Source organism: Cryphonectria parasitica (assembly GCF_011745365.1).
Source record: "Cryphonectria parasitica EP155 unplaced genomic scaffold M406scaffold_3, whole genome shotgun sequence".
Classification (NCBI taxonomy): domain Eukaryota; kingdom Fungi; phylum Ascomycota; class Sordariomycetes; order Diaporthales; family Cryphonectriaceae; genus Cryphonectria; species Cryphonectria parasitica.
The window spans coordinates 142,633-159,267 of record NW_024468911.1 but is presented as its reverse complement, the minus strand read 5'-3'; the positions used below and the strand labels follow the sequence as shown (position 1 = coordinate 159,267).

At 53.1% G+C, this 16,635-nt stretch overlaps 6 protein-coding genes across 6 annotated transcripts; 4 read left to right on the top strand and 2 right to left on the bottom strand.

Annotated features, from left to right (window-relative positions):
- Positions 1-113: 113 nt before the first annotated feature.
- Positions 114-1,099, top strand: M406DRAFT_274060 (uncharacterized protein; the record flags this gene model as incomplete). The annotated part of the gene is made up of 2 exons (XM_040918207.1): positions 114-864; positions 928-1,099. Coding segments are annotated over exons 1-2 (873 nt in total), but the record flags the coding sequence as incomplete, so codon positions are not given.
- Positions 1,100-4,158: 3,059 nt separating this feature from the next.
- On the top strand, positions 4,159-5,914 carry M406DRAFT_287569 (FAD/NAD(P)-binding domain-containing protein; the record flags this gene model as incomplete). Its single annotated transcript, XM_040918744.1, has 3 exons — positions 4,159-4,290; positions 4,374-5,212; positions 5,341-5,914. The coding sequence occupies 3 exons, from the start codon at positions 4,159-4,161 to the stop codon at positions 5,687-5,689; spliced, it is 1,320 nt and encodes a 439-aa protein (XP_040777622.1). The 3' UTR covers positions 5,690-5,914.
- On the bottom strand, positions 5,876-7,411 carry M406DRAFT_337622 (FAD-binding domain-containing protein; the record flags this gene model as incomplete). The annotated part of the gene is made up of 3 exons (XM_040921275.1): positions 5,876-6,005; positions 6,126-7,276; positions 7,322-7,411. The coding sequence occupies 3 exons, from the start codon at positions 7,409-7,411 to the stop codon at positions 5,876-5,878; spliced, it is 1,371 nt and encodes a 456-aa protein (XP_040777621.1).
- A 1,509-nt stretch (positions 7,412-8,920) lies between these two features.
- On the top strand, positions 8,921-10,670 carry M406DRAFT_355317 (uncharacterized protein). The gene is made up of 3 exons (XM_040923136.1): positions 8,921-9,260; positions 9,374-9,842; positions 9,966-10,670. Exons 1-3 carry the CDS (start codon positions 9,050-9,052, stop codon positions 10,453-10,455), a joined length of 1,170 nt encoding a protein of 389 aa, XP_040777620.1. The 5' UTR covers positions 8,921-9,049; the 3' UTR covers positions 10,456-10,670.
- Positions 10,671-11,036: 366 nt separating this feature from the next.
- Positions 11,037-12,418, bottom strand: M406DRAFT_230373 (putative UbiA family prenyltransferase; the record flags this gene model as incomplete). The annotated part of the gene is made up of 4 exons (XM_040915833.1): positions 11,037-11,150; positions 11,284-11,638; positions 11,834-11,885; positions 12,007-12,418. Coding segments are annotated over 4 exons (933 nt in total), but the record flags the coding sequence as incomplete, so codon positions are not given.
- Positions 12,419-13,984: 1,566 nt separating this feature from the next.
- M406DRAFT_355316 (FAD-binding domain-containing protein) lies at positions 13,985-15,843 on the top strand. Its single transcript, XM_040923135.1, has 3 exons — positions 13,985-14,467; positions 14,545-14,773; positions 14,858-15,843. The coding sequence occupies exons 1-3, from the start codon at positions 14,073-14,075 to the stop codon at positions 15,587-15,589; spliced, it is 1,356 nt and encodes a 451-aa protein (XP_040777618.1). The 5' UTR covers positions 13,985-14,072; the 3' UTR covers positions 15,590-15,843.
- The last annotated feature ends 792 nt before the right edge of the window (positions 15,844-16,635 follow it).

Here is a 16,635-nt window from a genome sequence, read left to right as displayed (position 1 = left end):
ATGGTGGCGGCAAGACAGTATAATAGATATTTGGGTAGATCCACCGGCTCTGGCCACGATTTCGTGCTAGCTCAGTAAAGAATCATTGAAGAAGTTGGTTCCACGTACTCGTCGGCAGCCAGAGCACCTGGAAAACGCATTCACCACCAAGATCGCAGCTCAAATGTCTTTGTTGTCAGCAAACGAGTCGGCCCTCCCGCCGCCCGAGGGCCAAACATCCAACTTCACCGACCCGACCACGTTGATGCCAGCAGTCATCGTAACAGCTGTGCTGGTGTACTTCATCACGACGGCATCAATATGTGCACGTCTGCTGACCAAGATCTATATCATGCGCGAGCACCATATCGAAGACTTCTTGAGCTATTTCGCCTGGGCTGGCCTGATGACCTACACGTCCTTATTGGTCTACATTGAGAATTACGGTCTCGCACGACACATGTGGGATGTACCTCTTGTGGAGCTCCCGCACATGCTATACTACGTCAATATACTCTACTGTCTCTACGGCCCAACTACAGCGGCTGCTAAGCTGTCGGTGCTGTTCCAGATCAAGCGCATCTTCGCGAGCAGGAGCCATAATCGAGTGTGGTTGGTTATGGTAATTTCGATTGTGCTGAACGTCATCTTCTATGTTGGGTTGTTTTTGAGCTACGTTTTTGAGTGCTGGCCGCGCGAAAAGATCTGGAACAGCGAACTGCCTGGAACATGCATAAATGGCAATTCATCCAACCTCGCAGCAGGAATCTTGAACTTGATATCGGATACCGAGGCTCTTCTGTTGCCTGCATGGGCGATTTGGCACTTAAATATGCCCGTCAAACGCAAGTTGAGTGCATTCGCTGTATTTGCCGTCGGCTCTCTGTAAGTGAAACTTGGTCCCCCATCATATCCACTTTGCTTCTGACTAACTTGACTATGCTACAGAGCAATCGGAATCGGCATTGGCGGCATCTACGTGCGCGTACTCGTCCTTGAAAACGCCGACTTTACATGGATAGGCACCAAGCTCGCGCTGCTGGTCATCTCAGAGATCGCCGTCGTCATCACGGTCGGCTGCTCACCTGTCCTCCCACGCTTGTATGTTTATCTGCGCGGGCCGACTCGTGCAGGAGACAGCGAGGATATCGGGGCAAACAAAGGCATTCGAACAATCGGTGGATCCGGCGGCACCGAGTCCACCGGCAAAGGGAAGAAATCTCGGAAAGGAGGCACTCTCGCGAGCTCACTAGCCAAGTACATGGGACCGGGGGGCTCTACGGGAATGACCACACTTGGGTCGCGCGTGGACTTGGAGGAGGACCAGTTTGAGCTCAAACCGTATGCCACGACGGGCATGGTCGAGGTGCCGGATAACAGTAGAATTTGGAGGACAGTAGAGGTTCATCAAGAATCTGCAGCAGCCACAACACATGGTAGCCAGGTGCCAGGCAGTGTGCCACAGGTCGTGCCTCATGGTCTCGGAGATGAAGGGGACAGTTCTTGGTCACGAGCACACACCTAAGGCGCTGAAAAGACTACAGTTTAGTACTCTTACCGAAGCCCACAGTTTTTCTCTCAGTCGAATTATAATATATCTGCTTTTTTTTTTAAAAAAAAAAACTCCTATTTGCTGATTGGTTCACCCTAATCACCAAAGTATGACATTTGCATCCAATATCCGATTACTTTTATACTCGTATCCGCGCCGAAATCGATGCACTGATATCCCGCCTTTCAGCTGGGTTTTTAGCTAAATAGAGCAGAAAAAGGTCATTCGTCTAGTGGAGATGGGAATAGGTGGGCTGTCAGTGCAGTACAGGTCGAGATCAGTTAAAAAAGGGCTGTGGCTGTATTCTAGCGTGGGCGGTTCCCAGGTGGCTACATTCTTCAGCCGCCTAGATTCATGTATATAGCGAGAGGAAGCCCGAGTAGATCATCTATGCTGCTTGTAGGATTCAGCGATGTGGGCTTGTGGAAGCTGAGAATGCTCTTGTCATACAGTGTATCAAGTAATACCGATCTCGGAAATCCGGTGGTAGGAAGCATACTCATTTTTCCAAAGCACAAGTTGATGTGCGTCGGATTGAACTTCCTCTTGACTCTGAAGGCCAATCTGTCGATGCTAAACTGTTGTCACGGATTATTCGTTCGATCGCTCTCGTCGTTAGGGCTGGATGCACGCTTCCCAAGTCTCCAGCTCATTGTTAATGCGCTCGGGTCGTTGGAATTGGTAAGTATCTACGAGAGTATTTCATGGCTTTTATAAGCATTCATCGGCATAGAGGAGGTTTGGAGCGCTCACTTGGCCTGCGAATTAGACCTAGCCGATGTTGTATTTCGAAAGAAGAAAGATCTCTTTTCTAGACAGAGATCTTGCTGTGACAGCCACCTTAACAGGCAATCCGCAGATACGCGCAGGATATCGCCCCCCCCCCCCCCTTCCCCCAAAGAGGAGGGATTATTCAGAGAATGCAGTCTTTAATGCTTCCTTAAGTGTCATTGTTCGATATTTGGAGTGGTGATAATTATCCTCTGGAGTTCCACAAATCGACAGGTTTCCACCCGACCTTCTTGTGAAGGCTTGGTCACAAAGCTTCTCAAAATTTATCGATGCGGTCATCGACTGTGACCCAGTGCTATCAGACTGCCTGTACTCGAAGAATATCAGCAGTCTGTTTCTAATTATGAGGTTTTGAAGCTGATGATTAGATTCACGAGATCATCCTAATTCCCATGATCAGGTCGAAGAAGCACTATATATAGATTGAAAGGCCACTTGAGAGCTATTCCAATATTCTTCAGGGCTTGCAACTCAACGATACCTCGAATGCCGCCCCTGAGGTGAGTTTCAGCAAAGAGCACAGTCGTCCTGATGTTTTTGTGGAAGGCTGAGACACTGATCCATCTAAGGCTATCATGCGGATCCCAGCTGACCTTGGCTTCAGCTGAAAGGTCTAATTCGAGAATGGAAGCCTTTTGGGCTCTTGATATCAGAAAAAGTTCCCATGTCACACCTTAGTGTCCCATACAATACAAAACACTGTTCACAGATCATGTGGCCACATGGCAGTTGCACCTCTGCTTAGTCAAAAAAGGCAACAGAATCAAGCTGCTTGACTGTACATATCATAAGGACAATCCTCACCCTGAGATTCTAAAGTACACAAGTAGTTTATAATAGTAAGAGAAGTATCATATCAAGGGATTCCATGAGTAGAAAACATATCAAGTAGGTAATGTAATGCAAGTGCTCACTAGCAGCAAGGGTATTGCAGTATGCCATTTTTTAAAATGGTTTTTTTATCAGATATAGCTGCACAGGAAAAAAGTTAATAACTAAGAAAAGAGTAGGGAAAGAGAGCAAAAAATGAACATGAAGATAACCCACAAAACTATTAGCTCTCATTGGTCGGGATTCGGCACTCTAATTGGTTCAGATTTCGCCTGGCCTGATCAGGAAGGTGATTTTTTTTAATCAAAATATATAGTTTTCAAGTTAAAAGATTTCAATCAAAAGAGCATATTTTTCCAAGAGAAAAGTAGAGAAGAGAGCAAAATGAAGCATCTTTTAAGCGGGGGAATGCGGGGGGTGGGGGGGAGGGGCGGGAACTGAGCGAAGCGAAGCGAGGGGGGGGCTGCGAAGCAGGAGCCCTCTTAGAAAAGAAGAGAAGAGGAAAGAGAAAGAAGAAAGAGAAAAGGGAGGCGAGAAAAGAACAGATAAGGGAACAGAGATAGAAAGAGAAGAGGGGAGATAGCAGGGAAGAGAGGAGAGAGGAAAGGAGGGAAGAGAAGAGGGAAGAGAGGAGAAGTAGATAGATGAAGCTATTCAGAGTCTCTAATAGTAACAAATATCGCTCGCGACCGAAGTAAGCTTGCTCACGGAGGCTCCATGGTATATGAAGTAATATTGACTAAAATTGACAACTAAAGAGCTATGGAAAGAATGTGTACTTATATATTTAGCGCAGTAGACGAAATTGACAGTGGATCCGTACTGTAACCCTACAATCCGAGCTACCTACACAGTAAGCTGCAAGTCAGATGTTGGTTCCTGATATCTGTCCCGTGGCCTGTTTTGTGCCCTGCATGTTGGATGGGTTATAATACTCTGGCCTGGGCCTACGACGTCCAACTGGAATTACGCGAGGCTCCAACAAAACTCACAACTGAAGCGAAATGGCGCTCCTACAGTCGGAATTTCGCATCTGCATTATTGGAGCGGGTATCGTAGGGCTTGCTGGAGGTATCCTCTTGAGTCGCCATGGCTTTCAGGTCACTATCGTCGAGAAGGACCCTGGCCTGCAAACCGTTAGTACTCATCATCAGACCAGCCCTCAGGTGGCTATTTCCAGAGCATACCAGCTGATCGAGGCAATGCCTCCTCATCAAAGGTCGGCGCAGGCATACAGCTCCACCCCAACGCCCTTCGTGTGCTCCAAGACCTCGGCGTCTACGACGACGTCAAGGCCGAGTCCGTCCTGACGCCCACCATCATGTTCAAGGACTACGCCACGGGCAGGACGCTCCACGCCCAGGACGTGCGCGGGGCTGAAGAGAGGTACGGCGCGCCCGTGCTGACGGTGCACCGCGCACACCTGCGGCAGGCGCTCTACGACCAGGCCCTGGCGGCGGGTGTGCATTTCGAGTTTGGCATCGTCGCTCAGGCGGGCGGCGTTGATCTTGCTGGCGGCGCTATCACGTTGCACGCAGCCGACGGCGGGCCGTCCAAGGTAGTCTCGGCAGACCTCTTCGTAGGTGCGGACGGCGGCACCTCGGCCGTGCGGGAGGCCTTCACTGGGCGCAAGCTTTCGCTCGTCCCGCACGGCAAGGTGGTCCACCGGATCGTGCTGGACGAGGCGCTCATCCGGGCGCGGCCGAACCTGCGACACCTCGTGGACGCGCCCAACATCATCGTGTGGGCGGGCCCCGCGTCCATGGCAGTCACCTATAGTCTGGCAGGCCGCTTCAACATTGCATTTACCCGACCCGGCTCGCTGGACCCGGCGGACGCCTTCTTCCGGCCCGAGCCCGTCGACCTGGACGGGTTTCTGGCTGAGCTGGCCGTCGAAGGCTGGGACCCCGAGGTCCTCGAGCTAATCGGCCTCGCCAGTGACTGCATGCGGTGGATGTTCTTCGAGCCCCTGATCGACAATGAGACTGTGCCGTGGGTCGACGCTGGGGCTCGATTTTGCATTGTTGGTGACGCCGCGCACCAGACATTGCCCTACCTGTAAGTCCGAATGCCATCTCCTACCTCCTCCTTCGTCCATGTCCAAAGGCTGTCAGGAACCGAGACTTTTTGAATAGATGGTTCAGCAAGTAAAGGAAAGCTGACTTGGCATGACTGTCCTTTTACAGAGCCCAGGGCGCCGCCATGGGCCTCGAGTCCATCTCTGTGCTCGCGCAACTGCTAAGCAAGGCGCACAGCCGGGAGCAGGTAAGAGACTGCCTCGACGTGTATCAGCGCCTACGAAAGGAGAGGACAGGCCACGTGAATAGGGCAGGCTTAAAAAACGGGGCGATCTGGCAGATGCCCGACGGTCCGTTGCGGGACGAGCGGAACAGGGTTCTCCTCAACGAGACGCCGTCGGTCGGCTTTCCCAACCCTCTCGCGGATCCTTTCTTCCAGGTTTGGCTGTGGGGGTTTGATGCACCTACGGCGGCCAACGAGGCCTGGGAGCTACACATGCGCCGTTCCAGCCGGTAAGCCCTGCGGGAAGGAGTAGTGGTGCTGGTCAAGGACCATTACAGATGGAGAAAATATCAAACCTACGTGTGCTTTGGACAACATGGTTCGTGTCATCCGAGGAATGTAATAATTATGTGCATTAGATTCTATTAAGACTTATATCTTGTAGCATTACTTGCAACGTATTCTATTCCAAGGATGAGACTAGGAAAGGGGGAACCACTGGTCGAAGCGCCCCTGGGGATCGTACTCTTTCTTCAGGGTCTGCAGCCGAGATAAGCTATCGCCGTAGATGTCGGCCAGGGCCTCGTCGCCATGGGCAAAGTTGACGTAGCTAGCAATGCCGGTCAGCAGGCAGGTCAGGTTCGCATGACGAGAAAAGAAGAAGAAGAAGAAGAAGAAGAAGAAGAAGAAGAAGAAAAAGAAGAAGGAATAGAGACTAGTGTTTACTTACGCGCTGAAGGTGCTGGTTCCGGAGGAGGCGGACAAGATGCTTCTGACCTTCTGACCAAAGTCATTGGCTGCCGTGTCAAGGCTTGCTGACGTGTACCAAGGAATGGTGATGGCGTAGCACTTGATGTCGCGCCAGGGATACGCTGACTGCGAGTCGCCAATCTCGAGCATCTTACCTGTCGAGTAGCACTCGGTCAGGAGGGTGGTCAGATTGGCCTCGGCATACGTGTCGTAGAAGTCAATGTATTCGTTCCAGACCTCGCGCCAGGCCGTGGGGTCAAGCGTCTTGAGGTTGGTCTCGTACGAAGGCTTCCGGCCACCGTCGGCGCAGAAAGCGTCGCCCGCAGCATTCCAGGTATTGTAGGGGACGACCTCGGTATCGTCCACCTCCGGGCCAATGGCGAGGATGGAGGCGAACTTCTCACGGCCAGTGGCCTCGTCGCCGATGTAGAACGGCAGGACGGCCACGACGCCCTCGGTGAAGTAGAAGTCGAGCTGCATCTCGGCCTCCAAGGTGAGGTTGTTGATGGCGGAGATGATGCTCTCGATGGCGCTGTCGTTGAAGTAGAGAAGCCCCGTCCAGGCGGTATTGTCGGCCTGGGCCACAGGGTAGCTCTGATAGACGGCGGAAGTGACAATGCCAAAGTTGGGGCCTGCGCCCTTGAGAGCCCACCAGAGGTCAGGGTTGCTGGTGTTGGTGACGGTGCTCGCCTTGCCGCTGGCGTCGACGTAGTTGACCGAGATGAGCTGGTCCAGCCCCAAGCCGTAGAGGCCAGTACCTCTGCCCAGGCCGCCACCCAAGCCGGCGCCGAGCACGCTAACACAGTTGCAGGTTCCGGTAGCGACGCGGGCGTTGTTGTCCCAGGCGGCCGCCACAATATCCTCGATCAGTACGCCCGTCTGGAACGTCACCTCGGTGCGGGCCTCATTGAAGGCGATGCTCTTGAGGTTGGACACGTCAATGACGACGCCGCTCGTGTTGAGGTCGAAGGTGTCCGCCCAGCCGTTGCCGCCGGACTGGAGGAGGAAGGGCACGTTGAGCTCGTTGGCGATGGTCACCACGGTGGCGACGTCGGCCTCGGTGCCCACGGTGATGATGGCACCGGGCTGCGGGGCGGCATAGTCACTCCATCGCACGTCCTGGACGCCGCACTGGATGGTTGAGTTACGGGACAGCACGGTTTGGTACTTGGTTACGACGTTGCAGAACGACGTGACACTGCTGCCCTTGCAGGCTAGGCCGAGGCTCAGCAGGCTGGCGGTTATGCAGAAGCCGCGGGAGTGCATGGCGGTAAAAATGGGCGCTGTTTTGTGTGTTGCAACGAGAGCTGGTACCCCGAACAGGCCTGCAATGACACGTGGGAGTAACAGTACCGGAGTACATGGGCTGAGCCCTTTATACCAATCACTACTCGGACCCAAAGGGGCGGTCCTTCAAAGCCAGGCAAATCTCGGCTGCCTCGAAGGGCTGACGGGGCCCAAGTCATGACACATTGACAATAGATTGGGCGCGCGCCAGTTGGCCCAAGGGTGGGCGTGGGCGTGATGCTCTGCCCGCAAAATACATAGTCTTCTCAACTGGGGCGACCAAGTACGACGAGGGTTGAGCCCCAGCCCGGCTTAGTATGACTTGCCCTGTAGAGTCTGCCGAGATTTGTAAAGGATGCTGCAGTCCAGTCTGTATGCGACTATGGAATCAATACCTGGGACCATTGGTGCAAGGGAGGGCCGGACACAGGATCCCTTTTGAGAGCAGAGCCCCAAGAAAGGCCAAGCCCCGCATACCATCGCACATTACACACACAACACAGTGTAGTGTCGTGAGTGGAGGGTTGATGCGCCATCGGGAGGGACTTCCAAGACCGACCAGTAAGACCACACGTTGCTGAGGGTGTGGCACTTTTGTGTCGGGCTGACCCACCCACTATCGGCGTGGCGGCGATCCTGCGGGATCAGTGTCATCCCATTGGCCTTAATATGAATCCTGCAGGATTCAGCTCCCAGTCTGCTAACTGCTACTCCTTCTATGGATTGGTTAACTACATAGTATGTAATGCGCGCCTTCGGCTGTTGGTCATCCGCATGCACCGCAGCGGAGCTCCTAGATTATGGTATGCAAGTGTTTTGGTCAGCACCAGCCCGACGAAAACCTCGCACGTACTTATGGGGTATGATGGGTATTTTTGGTCTCCCGAACCAGATAATTCCCATCTACCACAGCACAGACCACGGGTACCAGACCGAGGTGCCATGTTTTTTTGGTATACGATACCGTACATAGTAGTAGCATCGACGGTTTATTTTCTGTATGTAGATGAGCGCCCCGTCGATACTTTTTGGACGACATTGTCTCGACGAAACGGCGACCGCGCCCCTCTCCAATGCACACAGAACCTTGATCTTGCATCATCTTGGCCACACCGTATGCGAGGTGAGTGAGATAAGCGGCCCAGCGCTTCGAGTAACCCCTGTCCAAAGGTGGCCTGGAATTGTGGGTTATTCATCGCCCTCTTCTTTTTCCAGTTTTTTTTTTTTTCCTCGCTAGTCACATTTGTCACACGTGGATGGACATCTGTCGGAGAATCTTTGGTTGCACTGCAGGATGATCTGTTCTATTACTGTGCATATGCACCGCACCATGTTTGGCTGTATTGGTTCTTGCAACAGGAGCTGGAGGATGACCGGATGTCACATACAAGTACGTAGTGTCGAGGGCCTAGAAGTATACATGGCTATGCCCTCCGCCCCAGCTCTCGCTTTCATGTGCCCATAACAACATGTTGGCGGTTGTCTTGTGGTGCCCCCATTGCCAAGTCTGCCCAACACAATAACCCCGCGCCTACAAGAGCAGCAGCAGCAGCAGCAGCAGCAAGCCACCATCCTTTGGACCTGCAGGCTGAGATCTCAGTGGGACGACCCTTCATTATGGAGAATCCGTACTTCCATCCCGACTACCAGCCGTATCCACGGTCTGTCCTCATCGGGACGTCCATATTGTTCATCATCACCCCAATTGTCTCCGTGGGCCTCAGGTTCTACTCACGGTCGCTGGTCGCCGCCCATTTATCCATCGATGACTGGATCACCATCCCGTCTGCGATTATCTGTGTAGGGCTGGCCATCAACCAGCTCATTGGTGAGTTTGATGGTTCCGTCAGGTGGATTGGGTCTGTGATGTGTGACAGAAACAAGAAGAAGAGTTGGCAGAGCAGGCGGCTGACACAGTCTTTTCTTGGGAAACCACCACAGCGACCACAATTGGAGGGCTTGGGACTCATCAGATACTTGTCGACGGCCAGCTCGCCCACACGCACCAGCTCTATGTCTACGAGTACACCAAATATACCTTTCACGTGCTCGGGACCATCGGCCTGGGCATCATCAAGCTCTCGGTCCTCTTCTTCTACCGAAGAATCTTTGCAATCCGGGCCTTTCGCATCATCAATAATGTCTTCATCGTCATCACCATCGCCTGGACCATCGCCATCACCTTTGCGCTTGCCTTCCAGTGCTACCCCGTGCACAACTTCTGGGACCTGTTTGAGAGCGAGTACACGGAGCACTGTGTCGAGGTGACGGCTCTATACCTCGCCGTGGCTGTCTCCGACATGGTCCTCGATATCCTGATCTTTCTGCTGCCCGTACCTCATCTGTATTCTCTGAAGATGCCGCTGGGACGGAAGCTCGCCGTCTGTGGCATCTTCCTGCTGGGATCGATGTGAGTTCTCATACCCGTCGTCATGTGTCTTGTTTCATTCAACCTCCCGCAAGAGAGAGGAAGAGAGAGGGAAAGGGAGGTGGGAAAAATAACTACAACCAAAACATGTACTGACTTGAACAGCGTCGTCGCCTGTGGTGTTACCCGCGTCATCATCTTCGACTGGGTCATCGAGTTCATGAAGGTGGACCCGATGGCCTGGGTAATGGACACCACCTGGTACTCGTCGGGCGTGCTCTTCTGGCACATCACCGAGAACGTCGTGGGCCTGCTGGGCTGCTGTCTGCCTACGTACCGGCCGCTGGTCAGAAAGTTCCTGCCCAAGCTCAAGATGAGCACCGGCGGTGGTTCCTACGACATCTCCGGAGGTGACAACTCGGCCAAGCTGAAATACCACCAGCAGCACCAACACCACCACCACCACCACCCGCCACGGGCCTCCTACCGCAGGCAGCAGGAGGATGAGTGGCCCCTGGCGCCCGGGGCTGATGGCAAGTCGGCAGCCACGACGAGGGTTGTGGGCGCAGGGTCAGATAATTACCCGCTCGATTCCCTGCCCAAAGACAGGATTATGGTCCAGAGGGACTTCCAGGCGGAAACTTCAATGGTTTGATGATGTGAACCAGGAAAAAGGAGGGGAGGGGAGGGCGGGCAAAGGGAACAAGTGTGACATGAACTTCCGATTCGATATGACGACCATGTGCAATAGATGCTATTCTAATTGATGATAGACCGGAGCGCTGGTTCATTGCTTTCTACATGATTGACTAGGAGAGAGGCACGTCGACATCAGCCTGCCGTCCTCACACGTTACATTATGCATTCACCAAAAAAAAAAAAAAAAAAGGCGTCTGAGGTAGCCCATGATTCTACAAAGAACCATAAACGGACTTTGTACACAGTGATATATATTTCCATATCAGACTCTAATTAAACGCCAAAGGCTTGATTTGTCATGGTTCACAAGTGGGCGAACCAAGACAGTTGGCGAGGACAAGGAGATTATGTCAAGACCTCAATTAATGCAGATTTCAAAGGGCACAGCAGGTCTCCAAACTTCGTGTTCTTTGTTTTTTCCCCCTCTTCTCTCTGTGTATCTCTCCATTTCTTTTCAAATTCCAGCGCTGTGTTTCACACGGCTTCCTACATCTTGTACGATGGCTCCTTTTCCTCTCCAGCACGGCTTCCGTTCCAGTATTCTGCAAACAGTGCAGCGCCCGTGGTGCCGCTGACGATCAGACCGCCCCAGGCAAACCACCACCCACACACGTCCGGCCTCGACCGTTTTACCGTTCTAGCCATGATAGTCTGGTGAAATTCTTGATCAGCCAGACCGCCTTTGCCAGGGCAATGAAAGTAGTATGCGGGAGCATAGTAAACGGATTTAGAAGAAGAAAAAAAAAGGGGGAGAAAAAAAAAAAAAAAAAGAAGATGACCCTACCAGCCACATGGCATTCCCACCGACGGCGCCGACCCAATAGATGGGGGAGAATCCGCCCAGGACGCCCGTGACAGCCAGGCACGCAACCTGCGCAGCCCCGAGCGTGGAGATGAAGGCCGTCGTATTGTGGTACCGGACGGCCATGCTGCGAACGCCGGCCTTGACGTCGTCGGGCGTGTCCTGGCAGGCGTTGACATAGTCGAAAATGGTGGTCCAAATGTAGTGCGACAGTGTCAGCGAGGCAGTGGCCCCTGCGATAGCCAGCGAGGACATGTCGAATGGGTCCAGGCCCACCGAGGCCGCGGCCATCAGGACACCTCCGGCAATCGGGGCGCTCAGAACCAGTTGGGGGAAGCTGTCGGCAGATGGAAAGTGGGGATTAGCAGAGGGTTGAAGCATCGACGGAAAAACGTTCTGTGGAGACCTTTGTTTATTTGGAGAAAGCAAGATAGATCGGCCGCCTCTTCGGTGGGCCCAGAGATATCGCCATATTACCTGAGCTGTGCGCTCTATACGTCAAATGAAAAAAAAGGGCTCGCAGCAGACTTACTCTGTGAAGCGCTTGCATAAGGGATACAGGCTGACCACCAGCTGAATGGGAACTATACAACCACATTCTTATGCTTAACCAGGAAGAACCATCAGACGAGATGAGGGCGGAGGAGAGAGGCCAGGACAGGCCTTGGCCCAAGGGTAGACCAAAATCCGCCCGCACAAACTTACCTGCGTAGCCAAGCGCGAGCAACGGGTTTGGCAGACAAGCGATGGCGGCGCCGGCGCCGACAGTCTGGGCCGCATACCAGATGTAGCCCTGGGCGGGCGTGACGGCGCCACGGGCGACAGGCCTATGGCGGCAGCGGGCGACGCGCCTGTCGTACTCGCGGTCGAGGATGTCGTTGACGGTGCAGGCCGCACCGCGGAGGAAGACGTTGTAGACGAGCAGGATGGCGGCCGTCGACGCCAGGCTGGACGGGGCGACCGCTGGGGTGAGCAGGCAGGCGCCGTAGCCGAGCCCGATCACGTAGGCCATGTAAAAGCCGTACAGGCCGCCGGGCTTCTCGATGCGCGAGAGCTGGGCGTAGGGAACCCATGAGGAGGGCAGCTTCGAGAGGATGCCCTTGGTCGGGGGCGTATACGGCGGGAGCTGGTCCAGAGGCGTGCTGGGGGTGACGGTGCTCTGCGGCCTATCCTGACTCCTGCAGATGGTCTGCCTTGGTGAGCAAATCTTCAGCGGATGATATGTTTGCAGTATGAGAGCAGAGTGGGACGTCGAGGTAGAAACACGCCACCCGTGTCTTGCCCTTGCGCCGGCGCTCTGTATCAGAGGTCGCATGGGCGCCCGAGATACTATACTTGGCAGCATAGTAGGTTCGAGGAGCGAGTTTTTGTAATTACTTGTTGTTGTTGTTGTTTTTTCCCCTCTCTCCTCCTCCTCTTCTTCTTCTTCTTCCTGGTCTCCTTCTATTGGGTCGTCTTTCCGTACAAGCTCGGTCCCGAACGCCAACTCACATAGGAAGTCAACATCGACAGGCGGACGCATTGCCGACACCCGCGCAGCACGAGTAATCACTTATATTAACTTTATATCTTGCGCCGATGACCCAGCAGATGGGCCGACCAAGCTCACTCCGCTCCTCTGGTCTGGCCTACGACACCACAACGGGTGAGCCTACCCATATTCGGCGAGTGCCCGATCCTGATAACAGTAGGCCATCTCAAGCAGAGGATCACTTAGTCTAGTAGGCTGTGAACTTTTCAGCGGGCTCGCCCGAGGATGCCTGGATATCCTGGGATAGTCTGGCTTCGGCCCGCAGTAGGGTCCATGTAGTTTTGGTCCATAGCTTGAGTGTCTGGGCTGTCAACAAGGTGTGGCTGCCGCTGTCAACAGCTCCACAAGTGGGACCCCATCGTTCTCTCCTGGCATTGACTGCAGACCCCGTGACTGTCTCGTTCCCTGTGGCATTCGGCCTGTCGGATCGGGCGCCAGGGAGAAAGGCACAAACAAAAAAAGACAAAAAGAAGTGTAAAGAGAGAGAAAAAAACAGGCAACCTTGGGACAATTGGTCTCCCATGCGACCTGCCTCACTTGAGACGCACACATTGTTACACAATTGGAAGACACCCCGCGACTATTGTTTTCCCATGCGACGTGGATGCTGATGCGCTGCAACCTGAGCATGACTGCGTGGATGCTCACGAAGGGGAAGAGACAAAGAGACCCCGGCAGATACTTGTACCACAGTACGTAACTATGTACTCTACTATAGTAGTACGCTGACTAGTCCGCCGATCCTCTCTCGAAATGCTCCAGTCCTGACTGTACTAGTACTGTCGATGTGCACTGTGAGGCATTTGTACAGCACTGCACTGACGGAATCAGTCGCCGTAGCAGAACCAATCAGGGTTTGCCCGAGGTTCCGCCACCCAAAGCGGAGGGCCGTGGACCTTTTGTCATTGGCCAACGTCCCCACCACCGGCAGTTTGCAGGTAGTGGCTATGCTTGGCACTCAGTCAGTCCACTCTCCCCCTCACCCCGCCTGAGACTTGCTGTGCTTTGTTGTGTTGGTCGTACCAGGCCGAGAGACTAAGCAGTAATGCAGGAGGTGCAACGTTGGGGGCTTGGTCGCTCGCTCAGTATAAATGGTTTCTCGAGGGCTCTCTTTCAGTTGTCATGGCTCTCCCTTGTCCCACCTGCGCTTGAAAACGAAATACATCCTAGAGCGGTGAGAATCAAAAGAGAGAAGCCAAAAAAAAAAGAGGACGAAACCCCCCACCCCCCCCCCCCCAAAATGGCTCAGAGCAAGTTCGAAACAGAGCTTGAATCGCTGCAAGCGCAGCACCCGGACATCAAGCTCCACACCCCCGCCTCCCCCGACTATGAGAGTCTGAGAAAGACGTACATCGTCACCACAGCCAAGCCGGTGGCCATTGCTCGGCCCCAGACTGCGGACGACGTGCAGGCCCTGGTCAAGGCCTGTGTTGACAAGGGCATTGACTTCAACATCAGAACCGGCGGCCACAACTGTGTGGGGCGTTCTCTAGTTGATGGCGCTCTCTTGATCGATATGCGCGATATCGCCTATGTCAATATAAGCGAAGATAAAAAGACAGCCAAGATCGGCGGCGGCATTCTGGCTGGAGGTTTACTGAAGGCACTTGGAGAGCATGGTCTAATTACGCCCTGGTTTGTTTCTGCCTCCCCCCAGACATGCAAGATCAAGATATGATAGCGTCTTCAGAAGGCTAATGCTTGTTATATAGCGGGTCTACTGCCTCAGTCGGATATGTCGGTTGGAGTACTGCTGGCGGCTATGGCCCATTCTCGAGTCTTTATGGCCCTGGTGTTGATCAGATTGTTGGAGCGAAGCTAGTAAACTATAAAGGCGATCTTATAGATGCTAGCGACGAGTTGCTCAAGGGCATACGTGGGGCAGGCTATATCTTTGGCGCTATTGTCGAGCTGACTATCAAGGTCTTCCCGCTGAAGGAGGTGAGTAGCAACGCCCTGAGAACCAACTTGTCTTGACAACAGCGCCTGCTAGCAACTCAAACTGACTGCCATTTGGCTACACAGATGCTGGTCAGCACTCTGATCTATGAATCGAGCGATATGCAGTCTACTTGGGCCACTCTGACTAGTGGTCTCAAGGGTCTGGACTTGCCGCCAGCCTCCTATGTTCAGCTGTTCGCTATGGACTTCCCGGGTCTTGGCAAAGTGCTTGCTGCTATTGTAACCTGGGTTGACGATAACCACGACGAAGGCCGCAAGCTGGTTGATAAGATCGCTACCTTTGGCACTTGCCTGGTAAACTCGACTGAGGCTAAGACAGTGGCTAAATATGGTGAGGACAACGAGCGGTTGGTGACATACGGCGTCCATGGACGCTCCTATGCCATCAATCTCAAGACATGGACGCCCGCTTCTGTGGGCGTCTTGGGCAAGTATAGCGCTGCTGTTCCTGCTGGCAATGCTATGATCTCTGTACACGGCCTCCGGAACGTTCGCCCCAACGAGCATTCAGTCTTTGGGGCTCGTGAAGACCACCATATGGTCGAGATAGTCTCTATGACGGCTGATCCAGCGCTCGAGGAGGCGGCATCCGCCTGGGGCCAGGGCTTGCTGAGGGAGCTAAGGCAGAAGGATGGAGACAATATACTCGACAGCGCCTACATCCCGCTACTTGACTACAGCGATACGGATCTGAAGAAGGTCTATGGTCCTCACCTCGAGACGCTCATCTCGCTGAAGAAGAAATACGACCCGCAGAACGTGTTCAAGCACTCTCAGCCGAGGGTGCTTGGGTGAAATAGCAAGATCAGCTTTAGACTACCAAGATCAACAGAGTCTGTTACCTAAAAACAGCCCTAGTTCTTTCAAGTGATGAAGTACAACCTCTCAGAGCTTGTACTTCGCTATATGTTTTGTATGCCGTTCAACTTGTGCTATCGTCGAGAACATGACCGCTATACTCGAGCCGCTGGGGGGTTGAGGGCGGTGTGCAAGTACAATATCGCTAACACCAAATATTATTCAATGAGAATCAAGGGTTATTCATCTGCATATTGAATAGTAACCCCAGTACATCTCTACTCACCGTACTTGAGTGCTGATCAATAATGCCTTCTTCTTAAGTATATACATACCACAATGATAATCGAGAACCCAAAGGTAGTCAGTCGGAAACGCCGTATTGCAATATATAGGAAAGCCTTTTTGTCAGGCCGCTCGTTGATGCACAGTAGAAACACAAGTCGTCTGTGATAGAAATTCGATCAGGGTTTCGGGCTTTTGACTTGTTCGTCGAACTCGGGTGGTCGATGGAGTCGAGTTAGCCTCCTTGTTAAAGTTCTCCTTGGGTAGCTTAGACCCGCTCCAGGTTCGCCGGTCTTTTGGGATTTTCCAATCCTTATGTCTAATCATCAATATTAGTACAGAGATCGTATCGCATTATTGAGTCTGGTACTATAATTACGTATGTTATTATAATGGCTGCTATCCTTTGCTACCGGGTAGGTCAATCGCTATGTTTGCTACGTTTCACTGCTGCTCGAGCCATTAGGTGCTGACGAGCCTAGACACGGCTGCCTTTGAGGACTAGATGAAGGCCCAGGCTAGTAATTGAATAATCACCACGTATGATGAGCCACCCTATGTAAAATTGCAGCTAAGAAGATATGCGCAGAAGGTCTTGGACCTCGTGATTTGACTGTCTTATACTACATAGAGAACTATAGCTCTACCCAAGCGACTCATCGTCGTCAAACCCTGAATCAGAGGCCGAAACACCGTCGGACTCGTCTCTACTGCCATCGTCTTCATGTCTAGCTGGCAGCTCAGCCTCTCCGGCAGCA

Bases quoted from the DNA above. Each gene is read 5' to 3' on its own strand.
- M406DRAFT_355317 (XM_040923136.1), top strand. From the start codon at position 9,050: ATGGAGAATCCGTACTTCCATCCCGACTACCAGCCGTATCCACGGTCT. The intron at 9,261-9,373 runs GTGAGTTTGATG...AAACCACCACAG, and splicing joins GGCCATCAACCAGCTCATTG to CGACCACAATTGGAGGGCTT. The intron at 9,843-9,965 runs GTGAGTTCTCAT...TGACTTGAACAG, and splicing joins ATCTTCCTGCTGGGATCGAT to CGTCGTCGCCTGTGGTGTTA.
- M406DRAFT_355316 (XM_040923135.1), top strand. From the start codon at position 14,073: ATGGCTCAGAGCAAGTTCGAAACAGAGCTTGAATCGCTGCAAGCGCAG. The intron at 14,468-14,544 runs GTTTGTTTCTGC...CTTGTTATATAG, and splicing joins CATGGTCTAATTACGCCCTG to CGGGTCTACTGCCTCAGTCG. The intron at 14,774-14,857 runs GTGAGTAGCAAC...TTGGCTACACAG, and splicing joins AGGTCTTCCCGCTGAAGGAG to ATGCTGGTCAGCACTCTGAT.